The sequence below is a fragment of the Triturus cristatus genome, chromosome 8 (assembly GCF_964204655.1).
Source record: "Triturus cristatus chromosome 8, aTriCri1.1, whole genome shotgun sequence".
NCBI lineage: Eukaryota > Metazoa > Chordata > Amphibia > Caudata > Salamandridae > Triturus > Triturus cristatus.
The window spans coordinates 856857813-856876365 of NC_140591.1; the positions used below are offsets into that span (position 1 = coordinate 856857813).

General features: G+C 43.1%; 1 protein-coding gene across 1 annotated transcript in view; it reads right to left on the bottom strand.

Annotated features, from left to right (window-relative positions):
* Window positions 1-18553, bottom strand: part of LOC146805172 (cell cycle control protein 50C-like) — a 270988-nt gene that overhangs the window by 92251 nt on the left and 160184 nt on the right. Inside the window, exon 5 of the mRNA XM_085622363.1 lies at window positions 2517-2660. Within this exon, the coding sequence (XP_085478489.1) occupies window positions 2517-2660 (144 nt within the window). The remainder of the gene's footprint in view (window positions 1-2516; window positions 2661-18553) is intronic.

Below are 18553 nucleotides of genomic sequence, written 5' to 3' on the forward strand. Positions count from 1 at the left end.
CTGTATTCACTGTTTTAACACGATGGTAGGAATCTACCATCCATTTAGTCTGTTAGTGCTTATAATCATTTATATCTGTTACTGTCTAATGGTTGTTTCTGCACACCAATTTTCCACTAGAATGGCGCTGGTTCAATAAATGCCTATTGAAAAACATCCCCACCGTTTATTCTGTGTATCTCTTTGAGACAAAGTGAGCATGAGTGACTGGGCGAAAAGTATTGCACTGTTTCCACGATCCCTGATGGGAACGGGTTGTCATGTTCGATAGTTGCCAAGAACTATTCTCTCCTTGGTAAGAGGGGTTTCTAGTGGCACTGTGAGCTAGCTGGTATACAGGCTAACTTACCCGGTAGTGCTGTCTAGAATCAGCCTGACACCAATCCTACAGTGTATGTTGTCTAAACGCGTAGATCCTATATAGGTTTATAAGGACTACACAACAGACTGCTGTCAATTTTCCACTGTCCTAATCTACAGCCTCTGACTCTCTCACTGCCCAGCCTCTCCTGATTATTTATATTGTGCAGGGCAATGACAGCCCCACTACCAGCGGACGCTCCTTTGCAAAGGGGGAGGAGCGTTGCCCCACTCGAAAAATAAAATAATAATAATGGAACATTATCATTTTATTTTTACGGTATTGGCCCAGTTTTGTTTAAGTGGTGGGGTGGGGCTGGGCTGTCACGCAGCAGGAGGAGGAGTGGTATGTGCACTTAAGTGCACATGACTATTTGGCCGACAGTCTCGACCTGGTGAAACCGCCATGCGCACTTTGCATGTTCTCCACGCAGGCTGGATTAAAGCCTGGGTGGAGAGCATGCCCAGGCTCACACTGCGCTCAGACCAATCACGATGCTGCTGTCAGCAACGTCATGATTAGCTTGTGGAGCCTGGGAGCCTGGGTGCTTCCTGTTTCTGCGTCGTCGTCGGTAGAAGAACAGAGGAGAGGCGGCACCCAGGTACGTGTAATTTTCTTTCTTTTTTTTAAACACCTCCCACCTCCCCAACCTGCCCGCCTCACCACCACAAGCCCATAGCAGCCGTCACTGCCCCCGACCTGTACTCACAGTGTCATTGTAGCCTCAGAAGGAGGGAGGGGTAATTCTCCACAGCTCTTCTGTCTCCCTCAACTGTGCCAAGCTAGGAAAAAAACTGTTTGGCTGAGCCAAGGGAGAATAGGACCGTCTTCAGCCTCCTTTCATAGCTCCTGGTATGTATGTTTGATCTTTGAAATCAGTGCATGCAGAAGTAACAGTTGGTGCACACACAGAAGAAGTTGAGAATGGCAAGCAAGGTACAGAGTTGCGGCACAACCCCTTGTGTCTCCCGGGAGGCTGAGTTTTTAAATTAGTATATTCCGTCCTCATTGGCTGGAATGTTGCCCTATAGCCCACTGCAACAACCTATACTGACCATTAAAGGTCCGCTCCCTTATTGTAGCCTTTGTTTTAGGCCTCTAATACTGGATCAGGGACTTATAGGTCTGTATAGCCCTTTATGGCAGACTATGAAGATATATTAGAATATAGGAATGTTGGAAACACAACTGAAGATAATGAAGTGGCTCAGGGCCAAAACATAGCTAGTGAAGACCACTTTCTTCAACAGTCTAAATCTTGTTGTTCTCTTTCTCTTTTATTTTAGAACATTCTATTCACAGATAGTGGGATGTACTAATACATTTATGGCTCTTCGGCCTCAGGTTGAAACAGTTGTTACAGAAAAACTCCCTCATTATAGAACCTCACTTGCAGCTTGGACCTGTAGATAATTCGGGTAGAGGACCGGTAACAACCACTTTAGCCCTTAGCAATAGGCTATAATGCTACATTAAGCCATGTTGGAAAGGCTTTATTCTGTACAAAATCACCTCGGTTTTTTCCACTTAACTACCAACTGCCCTACCCTTCTGTGAGTCACTTCTGGAGAAGTGTGGCTCAATGGTTAGAGCGGCAGACCCTGATGCAGAGGTCTGGCCTGGGACCAGGGTTCAATTCCCGCCTCAGCGGGTCTTGGGCTCAATTTCCTCGTACCTGTTCATTCTCGCCTCGGTGCCTATTCTAATCATGGGTCCCACTCTGCAACTCTGGGAAATAGCTTGCTTAATCTCCACAACGGCCCCAACAGCGCTGGGATGGCTGGCTTCACCTTGGGGGTGCCCAGGAGTGGACATTTCACAGGGAAAAGCCTGGAAGGGTTCCACAGTGGTATGAGTACAGCGCCAAGGCACCCCAGGGTAACAGTGCGCTATACAAGTACAACACATTTACATTACATTTACTTCCTGATTGCTTCCTGCTATCATCTTACAAAATAACAATGGCTCAATCGGTTTTCCTCATTTGAGTTTTGATACTTATACAAAGCAATAAACAATTTACAATGAAAGTGCAAACAAATACTTTCACATAGGAGCAGAAGGAAGCAAAGTGTGAGTTTACAAGAACACCTACATAGGCTATTCGAAACAAATAGTTTCCTTTTATATTGTAGATTGGTTGACACAACCTTACCTTTAAAGGCCTCTTTTAGGTTGTCCTTCGGATCTGGGTTTTCGAACTTCACATTTTTATCTGACCACCAGCTGTTTCCAGTCCTTATCAGAGGCACCTTCACAGTAGCCGAGCCCCCATGATGGTAATAAAGTAGAATACTATCTTCAAAAAACAAAATGACAAAGGTTCATTGATATTGAGGAATCAATTTATCAGCATGAAAAACCTGTGCCAAGTCATCAGAGGAAAATGCAATGGTTGCCAGTAGAGTGCACACCTGACTTTGTTGTGTATTGGGTTCCAACTCTAAATCGTATAGCCCCACTGACAACAATATAGTTTTTAAACCCTCTGTATTACTCAGTCAACTGTCCGGAATACAACATAAAAATAAATAACCCGGTATTTGTGAAGCGCGAACTAATCAGCCCTAAGGGTCTCAAGGCGCTGGGGAGGGATGTATGTCGATACTTCGCATACCATTACTTCGCATGATTTTAGTGCAATGTTTTAACTCCGCATAAACCATTACTTTGCATGTTTTTACTTAGCATAAACCATTACTTCACTAGTTTTAACTGTTCATGCATTTATAACGCAAATGGTTATAAATGTTCTATGGTTTATGCTAATTAAAAACATCGCACTAAAATCATGCTTACACTACACTACCTTACACTACTTAAACATCACTACACTACCCGAAACCCTAATACACTACCCCCTACACGACCTTCCCCCCTTCCTGGACCCTACACTCTAACACTACACTTCACCACCCCAACACTACGCTAAACCCTATAACACTATTTTACACTACACAAACACCACACCACTACCCTAAAACACTACTCCCTGCACGACCCTCACCATTCCCCAGTCCGCTCCCTACACTACAACACTACCCTGCACGACACCCCAACACTACCCTAAACCCTAAAACACTACCCTACACTACACAAACACCACAACACTACCCTAAACCCTAAAACACTACCCCCTGCACAACCCTCCCCCAGTCCTGTTCCTACAGCCAAACACTACCCTGCACTACACCCCAACACTACCTTAAACCCTAATACATAACCCTACACTACACTAACACCACAACACTACCCTAAACCCTAAAACACTAGCCCCAGCACGACCCTACACTACTTAAACGCAACCCTACAACCTAAAATACTGCCCCTGAATGACACAAAAAAACTACACTTACCTCTCTCTCCTCTGTGGTTCCTCTCTTCTCCGGCTTCCAGCGACATCAGATCTGCACGTCGTTGTTTGGAAACGGAAGCTCCTTCCAAACAACGGTGTGGATAGCGCATACCATTACAACACATGTGTTGTAACAACGCTTGCGATGTAACAACTTGCTTACTAATGGTATGCGTTGTAACATCGCAAGCGTAGTAACGCTTGCGAAGTAATGGTATGCGCACTAGCAGCCGCGCACTAAAGGCTGTTTACCCGCTGGGGCCGTCGGGAAGATTAAGCGACCAATTGCCCAGAGTCACATGGTGCTGGGCCGATCTGCCGCCGGCGATCGAACAGTGAGCCCCATTTTCCGGAGTCAGCCGCTCTGGCCGCTGTGTCACACCTCTTCCCCACAGGATGGAAAGCTCTACTACACCAGCCAGTGACAAACTCCAGCAAACCATTGACTCTGGGCACAATCTTATGTAATGAACTTTGGTGCAATGTTTGTTCTGCTCTGTGTTTTGGAGCTTCTTTCTTTAAGCCAACACCAAAAAGGATTGAATTTCGAGCACAGTTTTGCAAGATTTTCCATTATTGGTGCTTGGTCTTATGGCTGTCGTGCTACATTGAATACAAAATCTCAGAATGAGAAGTGATTAACAGTACAGACCTCTGACCTGACTTTATGCTATACAATGTTCACCAGCTCCCATATGTAACAGTATGTATTCCTGTAGCACTGAATGTTGAAGGCTTCAACCTTAGTCATTGCATAGCGAAGCTGTGAAATTTGATAAACCACAGGCGTTTAGTTTCTCAAGCCCAGTACAGTCATATTTTGATGTTCAGTCACTGTGTCAAAAATCCATTTGTTCACACATCTGTCTAATCAAGACTTATTGCGATTTACCAACAGAAAGTGGTCACATAAGCAATACTTACCTGTATGATGGCTGTCCATCTTTGGTTTGTTTGCCATTTTCATAATATTCATAAATTCCCATGGGCCCAGTGTGATCCCCAAGCACGTTTAAAAAATATTATAATTAAAATTAATTATTAACCTTGCAGTCAAAAAAGAAAGAAAATAACATGCTTTAGAAGCACCCAGAATGCCCTGTACCAAACTATCTCCATAAAAAGCGTCAGCTATTTTGCTGGAACATAAATGGCCGAATACCATGCAGGGCTTTCCAAAGTATATGTTTATATATCTTTCTTTCTTCTGGAGAGGAACTTGATATATATATATATATATATATACTCCAAGTTTGCCCAAGAAGGAGGTCGCACTCCACAACATCTTGTCCTTGCACAGCTCTTTATACACAACGCGTGAACTGGCATTAACTTTCAGATACTTGTTCCGCCTGACGCGTTTCTGGCCTCCCGACCCTTGTTCACAGGCTCCTGACGAAAGAACAAATCACCTGCCTTCCAGGACACCTATTCCCTTCACACTGATGTTTTAGTAGCCCTCTATTAAGGCCTCTCAGGTGAGTCACATTTACTCTTGGCATACTGGATCTTTTAGTGTCATGGTGCTAATTGACGCCCTCCAGTGGGTGTGCTTCATCTTCCCCCAATTTTTAAAATATTTTCACAACCCTCCAGTGGGCCTCTTTAAAACAACTGTTGTTACCACCTTGAGGCTGTGAACAAGTGCCGGGAGGGCCGAAACGCGTCGGGTGGAGCAAGTATCTGAATGTTTTTGTATTTTTTATATATTATTTATCATTTTAAAGCGTAACACAAACGTAACGTACAAGTCACTTTGCGGTCATAGCTGGTACAAATATAGAGACAATGTAAGTACATTCGGGCATCTAGATGGCAGTGACAAATTACAACAGTCGTAGTCAATCAGGGCAGGTGTTTCATTACAGCCTCGAGGTACTTTCAGGCAGTGGAGATATAAGTTAGCTCACATAGGGTAGGAGAACTACTATATTCTCTTCTAGAGTGTATGGTAATTTAAAGGTAATGTGCGCAGGCATGCAAGATGTGGCGCTTTGGAGTAAGTACTCGGTATCTAAATGGAGAAAGATGGTGGTAAGAAGTGTTGTACTGACTATTCGTTTGGGTGAGGCTATGGAGGAAGGTGCGTTGGAGGAGTGAGGGCTGTTACTGCGGTGCGTGCAGCTGCCCATGTCGTGAACGGGGCTCAGATGTCTTTGAGTCGTGATGCAGTGGGCATCAGATCCCAGTACGCAGAGAGCATCTCTTGGCAGTAGGTAACGTCTCTTATTCACATGGTAACGTTGGGCACGCTTGATGATCCCCAGTGTATTGCAATACGGCGCTTGGCAAGGAGGAGCATCATGGCTGACAGGCGTCCAGTGCCGGGAGGGGCGTCACCCACATGACCAAGGAGGGCTGTGAGGGGAGTGTGGGCGTGTTGGAAGCTTGTCACTTCTTAAATAATGTCAAACACCTTTCCCCAAAACAGTGAGATGGGGCCGCAGAGCCATGCCAAGCGCAGGAAAGAGGCTTGCGTATCTGCATATCGCCAGCATGTGGCATCCGGTCGCAAGCCCATTTTATGTAGTTGCAATGGTGTACGGTAAAGCTTGTATAGGTATTTGAAATGTATGAATCACAGCTTGTAGTTTGGAGAGAGGCGCTTGAGTTGAGCACAGCAGAAGGCCCATTGTTTGTCAGTGGGTGATGGGTCGAAGTCTAAGGTCCACTGCTCCAGCGAATTAGGTGTCGTGATCGGGGTGGTCTGCTGTGTGATATTGTAACTGCGGGTTATCAGCTTCCTGGGCGAGGGATTCGTTAATACGTTTTCCAGCGTGAGTAAGGGTAAAGATGCAGTGGGAAAGGAACTATGAATTTGCCGACAGTTGGCTTTGAGTTAGTGATAAAGAAGCAATTGCAGGAGGGGGGTGCTTGCGTCGTCCAAGAAGTATCTGAATATTAATGCCAGTTCACATGTTGTGAATAAAGACCTCTGCAAGGAGCAAGCTGTTGTGGAGTGCGTCCTCTTTCTTGGGCAAACTTGGAAGATGTTTTTACGGTGGTCCTGACGTGAAGATTACACCGCCATAAGAATGAATTATAGAGCTGCAGGGGCACCGAACTTTTCACAGGCTCAAGGCAGCAACAATAGTTGTTTTAAAGAACTGGCATAATTTCACTCAGAGGCCCACTGGAGGGCTGTGAAAATATTTTAAAAATTGGGGGACGATGAAGCACACCCACTTGAGGGCGTCAGTTAGCAACATGACACTACAAGTTCCAGCAAGCCAAGAGTAAATGTGACTCACCTGAGAGACCTTAATAGAGGGCTACTAAAACATCAGCGTGCAGGGAATAGGTGTCCTGGAAGACTGGTGCTTTGTTCTTTCATCAAGAGCCTGTAAACAAGGTCTGGGAGGCCCGAAATGCGTCAGGCAGAGCAAGTATCTGAAAGTTAATGCCAGTTCACGCGCTGGTAATAAAGAGCTCTGCAAGGTGCAAGCTGTTGTGGAGTGCGTCCTCTTTCAAAATATATATATATTTCCTCTCCAGAAGAAAGAAAGAACTACACTCTCGATCCCATTGAATATTTGGCCCCCTAGTGGACACCTATGTGGTTGTGCGAAGTGCACACAAACTCGTAGTTACATAACAGAGCACATCAGCTGTTACCTGTGAACAAGGTTGGATGCGACCGAAACGCGTCAGGTGGAAGAATGTTGCAGCTTCTTATAAATATTAAAACAAAGGATTGCTAGCCACATCGAGAGAGTGGTTCTTCATTTCTTCTGGAGAGCAACATGTTTCGTAATTGAGTGGTTTGGTCCTGCCGCTGTGCCGACCCACCAGTAAGAGCACCATAGCCCAGAAGGACTGCTTTTGGAGGTACGCTGTGAGGCGATTGGGCAGTGGTACCCTGTGAATTTTTCCGCCATGGGTCCTGGCAGCCTTTGGGATAAGGACTGTAATAGGGAGAGAAATGAAGCTGTCTATCATCAAGATGAATTTTGAATTTGGCTGCAACTGCTATTGGAATTCAATACCCACTGGGGTTTTATGTACTGTTACGCAACTACGAGTTCCAGTGTGCACTTTAAACACCCACATGGGTATCCACTAGGGGGCCACTAATTCAGAAGAACCGAACTAACGTTGCTAACAGAGCACATCAGCTGTTACATGTGAACAAGGTCGGATGCGAACGAAACCCGTCATGTGCAAGCATTGGCACAGAGGACCTTCGAGAAGTAGGCTTTGTTACAAGCAGTAAAGGGGGTGAAGTAACCAAGGTTCTTTTCTATTCTGCCTTGGTGAAAGCCGCAGTGGAAAAAGCTAAAAATGAGTTGCAAAAGGAGGGGATTAGATTGGTAAGACGGGAGGAAATTCAGGGGCAGTATTTCCTTACGAATCATGCTGGCCTAGGGTTACGGCAGATAAGATTAATCAACTCATGTTGGAATAGAAAGGAGGATCTCGCAATAACTATAACTGATAACGAAACTGCAAGATACGAAAGAGATATACTTGCTGGAAACAGGTTTGATGTCCTAGCATCCCCAGAATTTATGGAGTACGAAGAGGAGGGGTATCTGAGCGGAATCGACTAGGAGCATGGGTCATCACACAGCCTATCCATCCTATCATGGAATATAAATGGCTACAAGAAAATATCTATTCAAGAGAATTTTGATAAATGTATTAGGGGTAACGATATCGTGTGCCTGCAGGAGACTTGGCTGTGTGACGATACCCTAGCAACCTTAAGTTTCAGAAGGATTTGTTCAACACTCAAAAGCAGCAAAGAAAAATACCTTGGGGAGGCCATCGGGGGGGCAACTAATGTTGATCTCCACACAGATAGTCAGGAAGGTTGAAAATGTGAAGCTACATTGTAAATGGGCGCTAGGTTGTAGGGTTCTGCTACAGAAGTCGGATCCCTGTTATGATGGAATATGTATTATAAACATATATATACAGAAGGGAAAGGACCATGATTATAAGGAGAACCTGGGAAAGCTGAAAGAGGATATAGCGTCTGTTAGTGTAAAATATCAGAAGGATGTATTATTGGTGCTAGGCGATTTTAACCATAGATTGGACCCCAGAAGGGTGGATTTCTGGCATACGGAATTCTTAACATCTTATAATATTGAAGTGGCTATCTTCCCTAGAGGAGAGACTTCGCCACAAGATGTAATGTTTACACAGCTGATGGGCTCATTAGGTATGGTATGTGTAAATGGGAGAATGCAGTTGGATCGGCCAGCAAGTCACACTTTTATGAAGGGCCACCAATCCTGCCCAATAGATCATGTGTTCTCCCATGCCTGGTGTTTTGGGCTAATCAACATTTTTGAGGTGGTAAAAATGAAAGGCAGCAATCATTATCCATTGAGGACAGAATTATTTTTATCAAGTCGCAAAAATAGAGAAAGGGTCCTACAAGTACATGTGGAGTATCCTAAATGGCTGTGAACTAGTATAACAGAGGAACATATCGAGAAGCTTAAGCAAACCCAGCTGGCGATCCCTTTAGAAGATATTCCATCTAAAAATGGAAGCACCTGGTTTGAAACCACCATAAGTAAGTTGGTGGATACCCTAAAAATTAAATTTAAATCAAGAAAGTCAGGGCATGGAAGTCACAGAGTCATTAAAAATGTGCATGCTTGGTTTGACAAAGAATGCTGTGTAGCCAAAGCACAAATTAGACAGAAGGAGAGAAGATTAAGGGTAAAGTTTAATGTGGAATTATCTCAGGCCCTCCAGTCATCAAGGATAAAATATAAAACCTTTATTAGAAATAAAAAAATAATTTATAAAGATAACTGCTGGGTAAACATGTTGGAGGTAATAGAAACTAGAAATGTCAAAGGATTTTGGAAATTGGTCCAAGGAAGTGTGGGCAGAAAAGTAGGACCCCTGGAATGTATGGTCCCTGAAGATGACTGGGTGGGATACCTAGGAGAAATATATGGGAAATGGTCAATACAAGATGAGGCAAGGACGTTAGTTTGGTCACGGGTGAGAGATGACATAAAAGAATATTTTACTTCTAGCCATGTAAAGAAAATTATAGCAAGTTTGAACCTTACTCACGCCTCAGGCCCAGATAATCTTCCGGCACTGATAATAAAAACTAGACCCGAGTGGTGGGCTAAGTTTTTCGCAAGGATGTTCCAAGTGATCTTGGAGACGAGGATTGTACCAGAAAGCTGGAAGGGTGCAATTATAAGACCAATTCATAAGAAGGGTGATTTAAAATCACCAAAGAACTATAGGCTAATAAATCTCCTGGATATTGGGGAAAAAGTCTTTGCGAAAGCCATTTTGGGTTTACTTAAAGACTGGGCGGAGGAAAATCAAATTATACCCCCAGAACAGGGAGGTTTTAAAGCAGGCCACTCCACAATTGATCATTGCTTTGCTCTCTGGTCCATAGCGCGGAAGTTGATCGAACAGCGGGGAAGTTTGTTCTGCTGTTTTGTGGACTTCCGGCCAGCCTTCGATTTGGTGGACCGGGAGCTGTTGTGGGAGACATTAATTAGGTATGGTATCCCAAAGGATTTGCTAAGCCTGATACAAATTCTCCATACAAAGAACTGGGCCCAGGTAATCTTAGATACAGATGGAAGTTTACCTGAGAAGATTGAGATTGGTAACAGGCTGCGGCAGGGATGTGTATTGGCTCCCCTTCTGTTTTCTCTGTTCTTAGCAGATTTGCCGTTGACCATAGGGAATGTAAATGGGACAAGCCCGAAACAACATGGTAAGCATATCTCATGCTTGCTCAATGCAGACGATCTTGTGATCATGGACCAAACCGAAATAGGCCTGCAAAGGAAACTAAATATATTTAATGATTATTGTTGCAGGAAAAAACTTGTTGTAAATATGGACAAAACTAAAACCTTAAGCTTTGGCCGGAGGAAAGTTGGGTTTACATGGTTTTTGGGGGCTGAGAAAATAGAAACGGTTACAGAATATAGGTATCTGGGAATGTGGCTAGAAAAAAGTTTAAAATGGCACACCCACCTAGATGCAGTAAAATTAAGAGCATCGATTAGTGGACTGAAGCTATTCAATAAAGCTTATGGTGTGATGTCAGATAGTCCAGTTTTAAAAACTTATTCGGCCATGATACCCCCGCAATTTCTGTATGGCGAAGAACTGCTATACCTGAGCGGCAAGGAGGGTTGGGATGTTGAGGAAGGTAAACATTTTAAAAAGCTATTCACACTTCCCCTGTCGGCAATGGTTCAGTAAGACTCGAACTGGGACTGACCTCATGGAGTATTTTGGCTGGTATGGCCCTATTTCGTTTCTGGCAACGCCTAGGAGTAGGGGAGAACTCCAAAATATCACAATGGTGTAAAAATGAAATCCAGAATAGCGAATTGAAATGGGCGAGAGAGACTAAAGCTATTATGACGAAGCTGTGTTGTCTGATGAAGGTTAAATTGTGCCCCATTACCTACATGATCAATACTGATAAGAAGGTACTTAGGACGCAGGGGAAAGAAATATCACAGGTACAGGACCAAAACTATCTTTCGAACAAAATCTCAGTACAGTTTATGATTGCTGCATGGAAAAACGAACAATGTTTCCCTTACATTGACAGGTTACCCGATTGTCATTTACGAATAGAGGTTTTAAGGGTAAGAATTGGGGTGAACCCTTGTTATGTAAATAATGTGGTAAAACGCTCAATGATTTATAAGATGGGAAGTTGCACTTGCACTTTGGGCTCCTCATGTGACCTGGTACATGTCTTAATGGATTGCCAGAAGTTTCTTGATATTCGAATTACGTTTTTAAGACCGATATTTAGGAAATATGAGATTAAAAATAGAACACAAGCAGTAAATTTGGTGACTGAAATGAGCCATTTAGATATTGCCGTTGCCATTGGAAAATGTATGCAAAGAGTGAAGGCATTTTTTATTTCCTTATCTTAATGTTTTTTTTTATTTAGCCTGATATAATTGATGAAGGGTTTTATAATAATGTGTGTTTTAATGTATATATGGATGTGTAATTTAGATGTGTTTTAAAGAATATATGTAATGTTTGAGGACCTATGGTCCAAATAAACGTGAATTAAAACTGAAACTATAAACAAATATATATAAAACATATATTAATATTGGGTACCCGCTCTAATAAATAGAAATAAATAGGTATTGATAAAACAGGAAATTCCACTGTGACTCTGTGTATGGAATGGTTTAAAGTGGCTCACCGGGTGCTGCTGCCGCTAGACTACCGGAGGAGGTGGAATGAATGTGGAGGAGTGAACATAACTGAGTAGGTTTACATGAGCCAGACTCCGACTTTCAATAAAACATTTCTTTTTACATTTTCTAATAACTTTGGTGCCATTTGATGAATCTTCACAAAACTTTTTTTTTTAAAGGGCATGCACCTTATCCCCTTCTGGGAAAGTTTTTAGGTGATCTGTCAAGTGGGGGCAGAGAAAAAAGGGGTGACACCAAAACACTTTTTCCCATGCATTTTCTGTAGGAAACGGTAGACTAGGATACAGAGAAAACACCTGACCAGAAATAGACCAAATTTGGCAGAAAGCTAAATCTTTACCCATATAGGGTGCGTTTTATGATTTGTGAAAATCTGCTCAGAAGTTTTTGAGAAGTTACGGCTCAAAATTTATAGAAATACTGACAAATGATTCTGTGAAACTCCTGCATGACTCTCGCGGGATGCATATAAAAAAAATTGTAGCAATCTCATTGATCACAAGTGCTTTTCCCCATCCGCCGGCTCGCCCCGGCAGGACACTCAGCTCTGTGAGAGCGATCTGATTGGCTGGCTGCAACATGAATGAAAATGTTGCAGCCACCATTTCAAGACATGAGGACACTGTCCTTGTGTTCTGAAAATGTAACAAAAATAAAATATTAGGGGGCCAGATAAGGGTACCCCGGCACCCTGTCACTTATGTGGGAGTCCCAGTTGGACCTCCCAGAGGCCTAAAAATAAATAAATAAATAATGTTTTTTGGGCCTTTTTGCGATTCTGTGGAACTCCCACTGGAGCCAGTGTAGCCCTCCCTCCCCCCACAATGTGCTTCCATTTCTCTCCCGTTGCAGTCCTGCAGGACCAAAATACAATTTTGAAAAATGAGGGATGGGGGTTTATAGCCGGATGGGCACTTGCGGGGGCTTGGGTGCGGCCAACAACCTCGCTGTACACGGCCAAATGCCCTGCAGCTAGCCCCGGCACCCAACTCAACTCCCCCAGCTGTGCACGGTGATGGGTTGGTGGCAATAGTACCATAATAAGATATCACTTTAAAAAAATTGAAATTAACTGGAATCAGTGAAAGGTTAAAGTGGAGTTAAAAAGAAAGACCTTAGACCTCCACTGAAAAAGCCATACCATTTAAAAAAATAAAACAATACTGAAATTCCCAAGGTATACGTAACTGGCATAACCACAACTTGCACCAACACGATGCACTGTTTATGAACTCACATATTGATGACATCTGAAATCTGTGGCAGTGCAAGGTGTGTGTGTGTGTGTCTGCGTGTGTGTGTCTATTATATTTTTGAGCGATCACGTTTTTTTGGTCCTTTTTTGGGGGTCGGTAACTCCCCAAATCCCTCTTGTTTATTTTACACACGCATTACTTTTCTTTACTTCTTCCCACCCCTTAACCCTAAATCATTCGTGCCTCTCTTTATCTCTGCCCACCATTAAACCCTAACATCTTCCTTACTTCCCTTTACCTCTAACCCTAAAATCCCCCCTATCTCCCTCTACCTATACCCACCACTAAACCCTAAAATCTCCCTTACCTCCCTTTACCTCTAGTTAACATGTAACCCTAAAATCACCCTTAACTCCCTTTACCTATACCCATCCCTTAACCCAAAATCACCCCTACCTCTCTTTACCTCTACCCACCCATAAACCCTAAAAACACCCTTACCCCCACTTTACCTCTACCCACCCCTAAACCCTAAAATCACCTTTGCCTTCCTCTACCTCTACCCACCCCTAAACCCTAAAATCACAATTTCCTACTGTTACCTCAACCCACCCAGAAACCCTAAACTCACCCTTGTCTCCCTTTATCTCTACCCACACCTTTAAACTAAAACCAGAGCATAGCACCCTGTTCCATTCTTCAGCCTGCCGTGGCTGTGGCCTCCAAGCGATTGTTCTTCCCCTCTGGCTACAGATCCCTCAATTTAGAGCAGATGGACTCCTCCTTATTGTGATCTGGTACTTATCCCAGAATCAAATCATTCACACAAAAACTACTATTATAATTATTATTATTATTTGGCTGCTCAGCTGCACCACCAGGCCCACTGGCTAGATCTACAGCCAAGAAAGCAGTGGTTCTTAGTGGCTGATCGCTATAGCATGGGATCCTTGGCCACCCTCATTTATCACCAATTAAGGTATTCTCAGACATACTTCTTCCTAATTGGTGTGGTATAGTATATACAAGACAGTTCTCAAACATGCATCCTTTTCACCTGAGGCAGATCTCTGGGGTCTCCAATGGTTTAAACCTCTGTGTGATATGAAGAACATAACTGAATGGACTCAGAAGTGACAAGATGGAAGATCTGTACAATGATGAAAGACCAATGGAAACCAAGAGTATTCATCAACAATGAGCAATAAATGATGTCCATTTTCAAGACGACCGAAGAAATCAACAGAATTCTCTCCGAAGCATGGTTAGGCAATTCTGACATGTTTAAAGGGTGCTGAGTAATGTGGGATGAGAGACAGTCGCATAAATGACAAGCCTTTAACTTTCTTTCAAACCTTTCATTGAGATAAGCAAACCATATTCTGGGTGGATTTAGATCTTGGAAGACGGGTTACTCTGTCATGACGGTGAAGGATATCCCATCTCCCGAAATATAAATCCCATAGGATATAATGGCATTTATATTTTAGGCCACTGTCTTGAAGAGATCTCTTTGTGGTAACTATTCCTTGGTGTCCCTCATGGTTCACTTCAATTACTTGTTGTTGTAGTCCCTCCAGAATGACAATTAGTGTACCTCTCAAGATGAGGCCTTCCTGAGTTACAGACAGTTAATATGTGACTTTTCTGAAATTTAAGTGCACACGGTCACTGGTGAGCGGTCGAAAGTGCTGGTTCCAAAACTGGTGAGCAATGATGTCTTTTTATTTCAGCATGTCACTATATTGGCTCGTGGCAGTGCCAATTTGTTCTAATGACATGGCAGCCGGAGTGCTCGATTTTAGAATGAAATTTATGTAGGCGTCAGCCATCTTAGATGGGGCACCAGGGCATTGTAATGGCACTCGAGACATAATCAGAAGGATTCCGATCTTTCCGTGGATGGTGAAAGATCTTGTAGTTGTAGTCTTGTAATCTCAGACCTCAATGTTCAATACGAGGAGGCATCTTGGCTTTTGGATTGCCAAATATTGTAAATAGCACTTGATGATCAGTCATTACTGTGAAAGCCTTTCCATATAAGAACACATGGAAATATTAAAAAGGCCACACCACTGGCGAACTTTCTTTCGCAGGTTGTGAATAAACATGTTCAGTTTGCGACAAGCTTTTACTGCTGTAAGCCACGAAATGCTCTTGTGCATTTGGCCGTCCATTATGATGTGCCAGGATTGCACCTAACCCGACAGGGCTAGCATCGGCTACAACCTCTGTATGAAGCTTGGGATCAAAGTAGGCCATTTCAGCTGCTTTCTCGATGGCTTGCTTGATTCTCTTGAGACTTTCTTTGCACTCACGTGACCACTGAAACACATCATTCTTTTTTGTCAGTTCTCGTAACAGTGCACTGATCGTGGCAAAGTCTTGTATGTATCTAGAACAGAAACTGCCATTCACAGAAATGAACGTAACATAGAAATGTCCTGTGGGGGATTAGCAGTAGATGGCGCTTGCACTTTAAATGGATCTGGTTTCATACCCCCATCCGAAATGATATGGACAAAGAATTTACATTTTGTGTTATGGAATTCACATGTGTCAGCATTCACAGTCATACCAGCACCTTTTAGCAAACAACATACTTGCATGAGGGTTTGTCATGCTCTTTGTGAACAGCTCTGAAGACTAATATGTTCTCACTATATTTGAAGGCATTTACAACCAACTGTATAATACGTCGAATGATGTCTTGGAAAGGTCCTGCAGCAGAGGATACACCAAAACTCAGTTGCTTAGAGTAAAACAGACCAATGTGTGAAGAGAATGTTGTAATGTACCTGCAATTCTCTTCAAGTTCCAACTAGTGATATTCTTTTTTTAAGTCAAGTTGAGAGAAAAACTTTGCACCATTCAGTTGGGTTATCATATCAGGAATGTGCGAACCTGGATGTCATTCTATCTTGATTGCCTTACTTGCCTGACACATGTCAATGCAAAAGAGCACAGCACCTTCACTGTCTCTTTTAGGCACTACTACTATGTGAGAAACCCATGGTGTTGGACCAGTGGAGCATTAAATGATATTGTGTTTGAGCAATGAGTTAAGTTCTCTTTCAACAGCTTCTTGCAAGTGAAACGCAATTTGTCTTTAGGCAATAGGACGAACATCCTCATGTATTTGTAATTGTACTTTCACAGTCTTGAGCTTTCCTAACCCAAGAAATAATGAAGGAAATGTACCTACTATTTCATGAGGAGCATTCATATTGTAGTTAACTGATATTAGTCCTATCTCAGCAGCAGCGTTAATACTGAGAAGAAAGGTACGTGTAAGTACATTAGTGAGTGCTTGTACCTGTGGCGTATTATAAGACCCTGCAGCCCCTATGGTGTGCTGAGGGACCCCCTCCGGCACTGTGCACGGGCAGGAGCCCCTGGCCTGAGAGCTCCTGACTGTGTCCGAAGAGAGGGGTCCCCCCTCCATGTACTTTGCAGGGGGTCTCTCTTACACCAGTGGCTTGTACCACTGTTTTCTTGTGCTTCATCATAGTTACAAATGAACTTTGACTTTTTAAAGGTGTCGACGCAGCCCATGTATATGCTTTAGTTTTCAATGACGTATGTAGTGGTAAGGGAGACAATTCACAATATTTCTCCTGAAGCATAATGTTTATCGACGCACGACTATCAATAATAAAAGGTATCGAAACCCATTCATCTTCAGGGTAATCTCTGAACAATGTTTGTATGCCTTTGGTGCTTTTTCATATCGGTATTTCCTTTGTCTGTGTTTACTCTCACATTCGACTTGTCCCACATGCGCATGCTTCTCTGAAGTAAACATTGACATTGTACAATTCTCATTGGAACTCTTTGACATTGAGTTTGATGATGATCAACTTTATTTGATGTCGATTTGCGTCAGTTGGTGTGACCACTTGGCCTTGTGGGAACATGTCTATCGTTGTTGATGTAGCACTCCATCAGCCATTTTGTCTTCACGCTGTGACGCACTTTCTTTTCCCTATGCCTTGCAAACCGTGGCAAAATGGTTCGCTTTCCCACAACCATTGCAAATCAATCCAATGGCGGGACATCTACCGTTGTGGAGACATCGCATTGCATCCCTCAGTTTTATGCTTTGGCTACGTTTCAAATGAATGACTGACATACACTGGGCACCTCCGACCTAATTCATCCACTTGTCGATTAGCGTACTCCTGAGCTTCGGCAGCCGTGAGGACCTGCTCTAAACTGAGAGTTTCCTTTAACAGTTGTTGTTGACAGGAATCTGATAGACATCCGTCCATAACTCTGAGGCATATAGTTTTCTCATAATTAAATTAATTGAACTTACAGTGCTTTATAAGGAGATCATGTCTCTCAACAAATTAATCAACTCTCCGGTGTTCTTGACTGAAGGTGTATCTTTCGTAATCTACATTTGCCACTGCATTGAACTTGACATTTAAAGCTGCTTTGATTTGATGGTACGCCACTTCACCATCTTGATATATCTTTGGTACGCCACTTCACAATCTTGATATATCTTTTTTATGGCTTCTGTTACACCTTCACCAGCCATGTTCTTAAGATACTTGATAATCTTTTTGTCATCTGTTTCATCTATTGCATCTATTAAATTTTCATAAGTCTCTATCCAAGCGGTCCACCGATTTCCAATATTGTATTTTTCAAGAGTATCAAATGATGATGACGTTTTTAATGAAGCCAGCAGCAGTATAACCATTGGTGGACAGCAGTGGTCTCTTTAACGCTTCTTGGTGAAATTGCTTATGCAAACCATCTCCAGAGCCTTGTGACATGCTGGCTTCAGGGTCAACCTTGACAGATGGATGAGCTTTGGCCTTACCCTTGCTCTCTATTGGAGCCCTTTATTTTGGTGGAGATCTGTAGGGTTGTTCTGAGGCCCCACTCTGCAGTTTAGATGGTGGCCCACTTTGCTTACGAACAGCTCAGCAAGTACAGCCATGGCCCTCCTTCTGGGGCCCTTCACAGTAGGCTGTGGTCTGATGACTCTCTTTAGGTGTTTTGGTAAGTAAACAAGTCTTTTCCTATTCAAATGATTTGATAAGCAGATAACATTATGATATTAATTTGGCTTTGTGTTTGAATGTCTCTTGGCAAACACCTGGTTAATCTCTCCTTCATAGCACATCAGATTACAGATTAATTTTGTTTTTCTAAACCTGGTTGCATCCGCTGTTAGCATAATCACTCCATATAGCATTAATTTGCGTAGTGGCACAGTACCTCTTTATGTGGCCTTTTCATTTGATTTCGGCGTTGTGCTGAGACTCCACAGGTGCCAGTGTTGATTCTGCACTTCCATGCGGCAACACATGGCATGCACAAGAAGTGTGTTTGTCCATGGCAAACTAGCTAGGAAAGCACTGGCGATCTACGGGTTACTTATCCCCTACTTATCATTTGTGGCGTCGTAATCAGCCCTGGC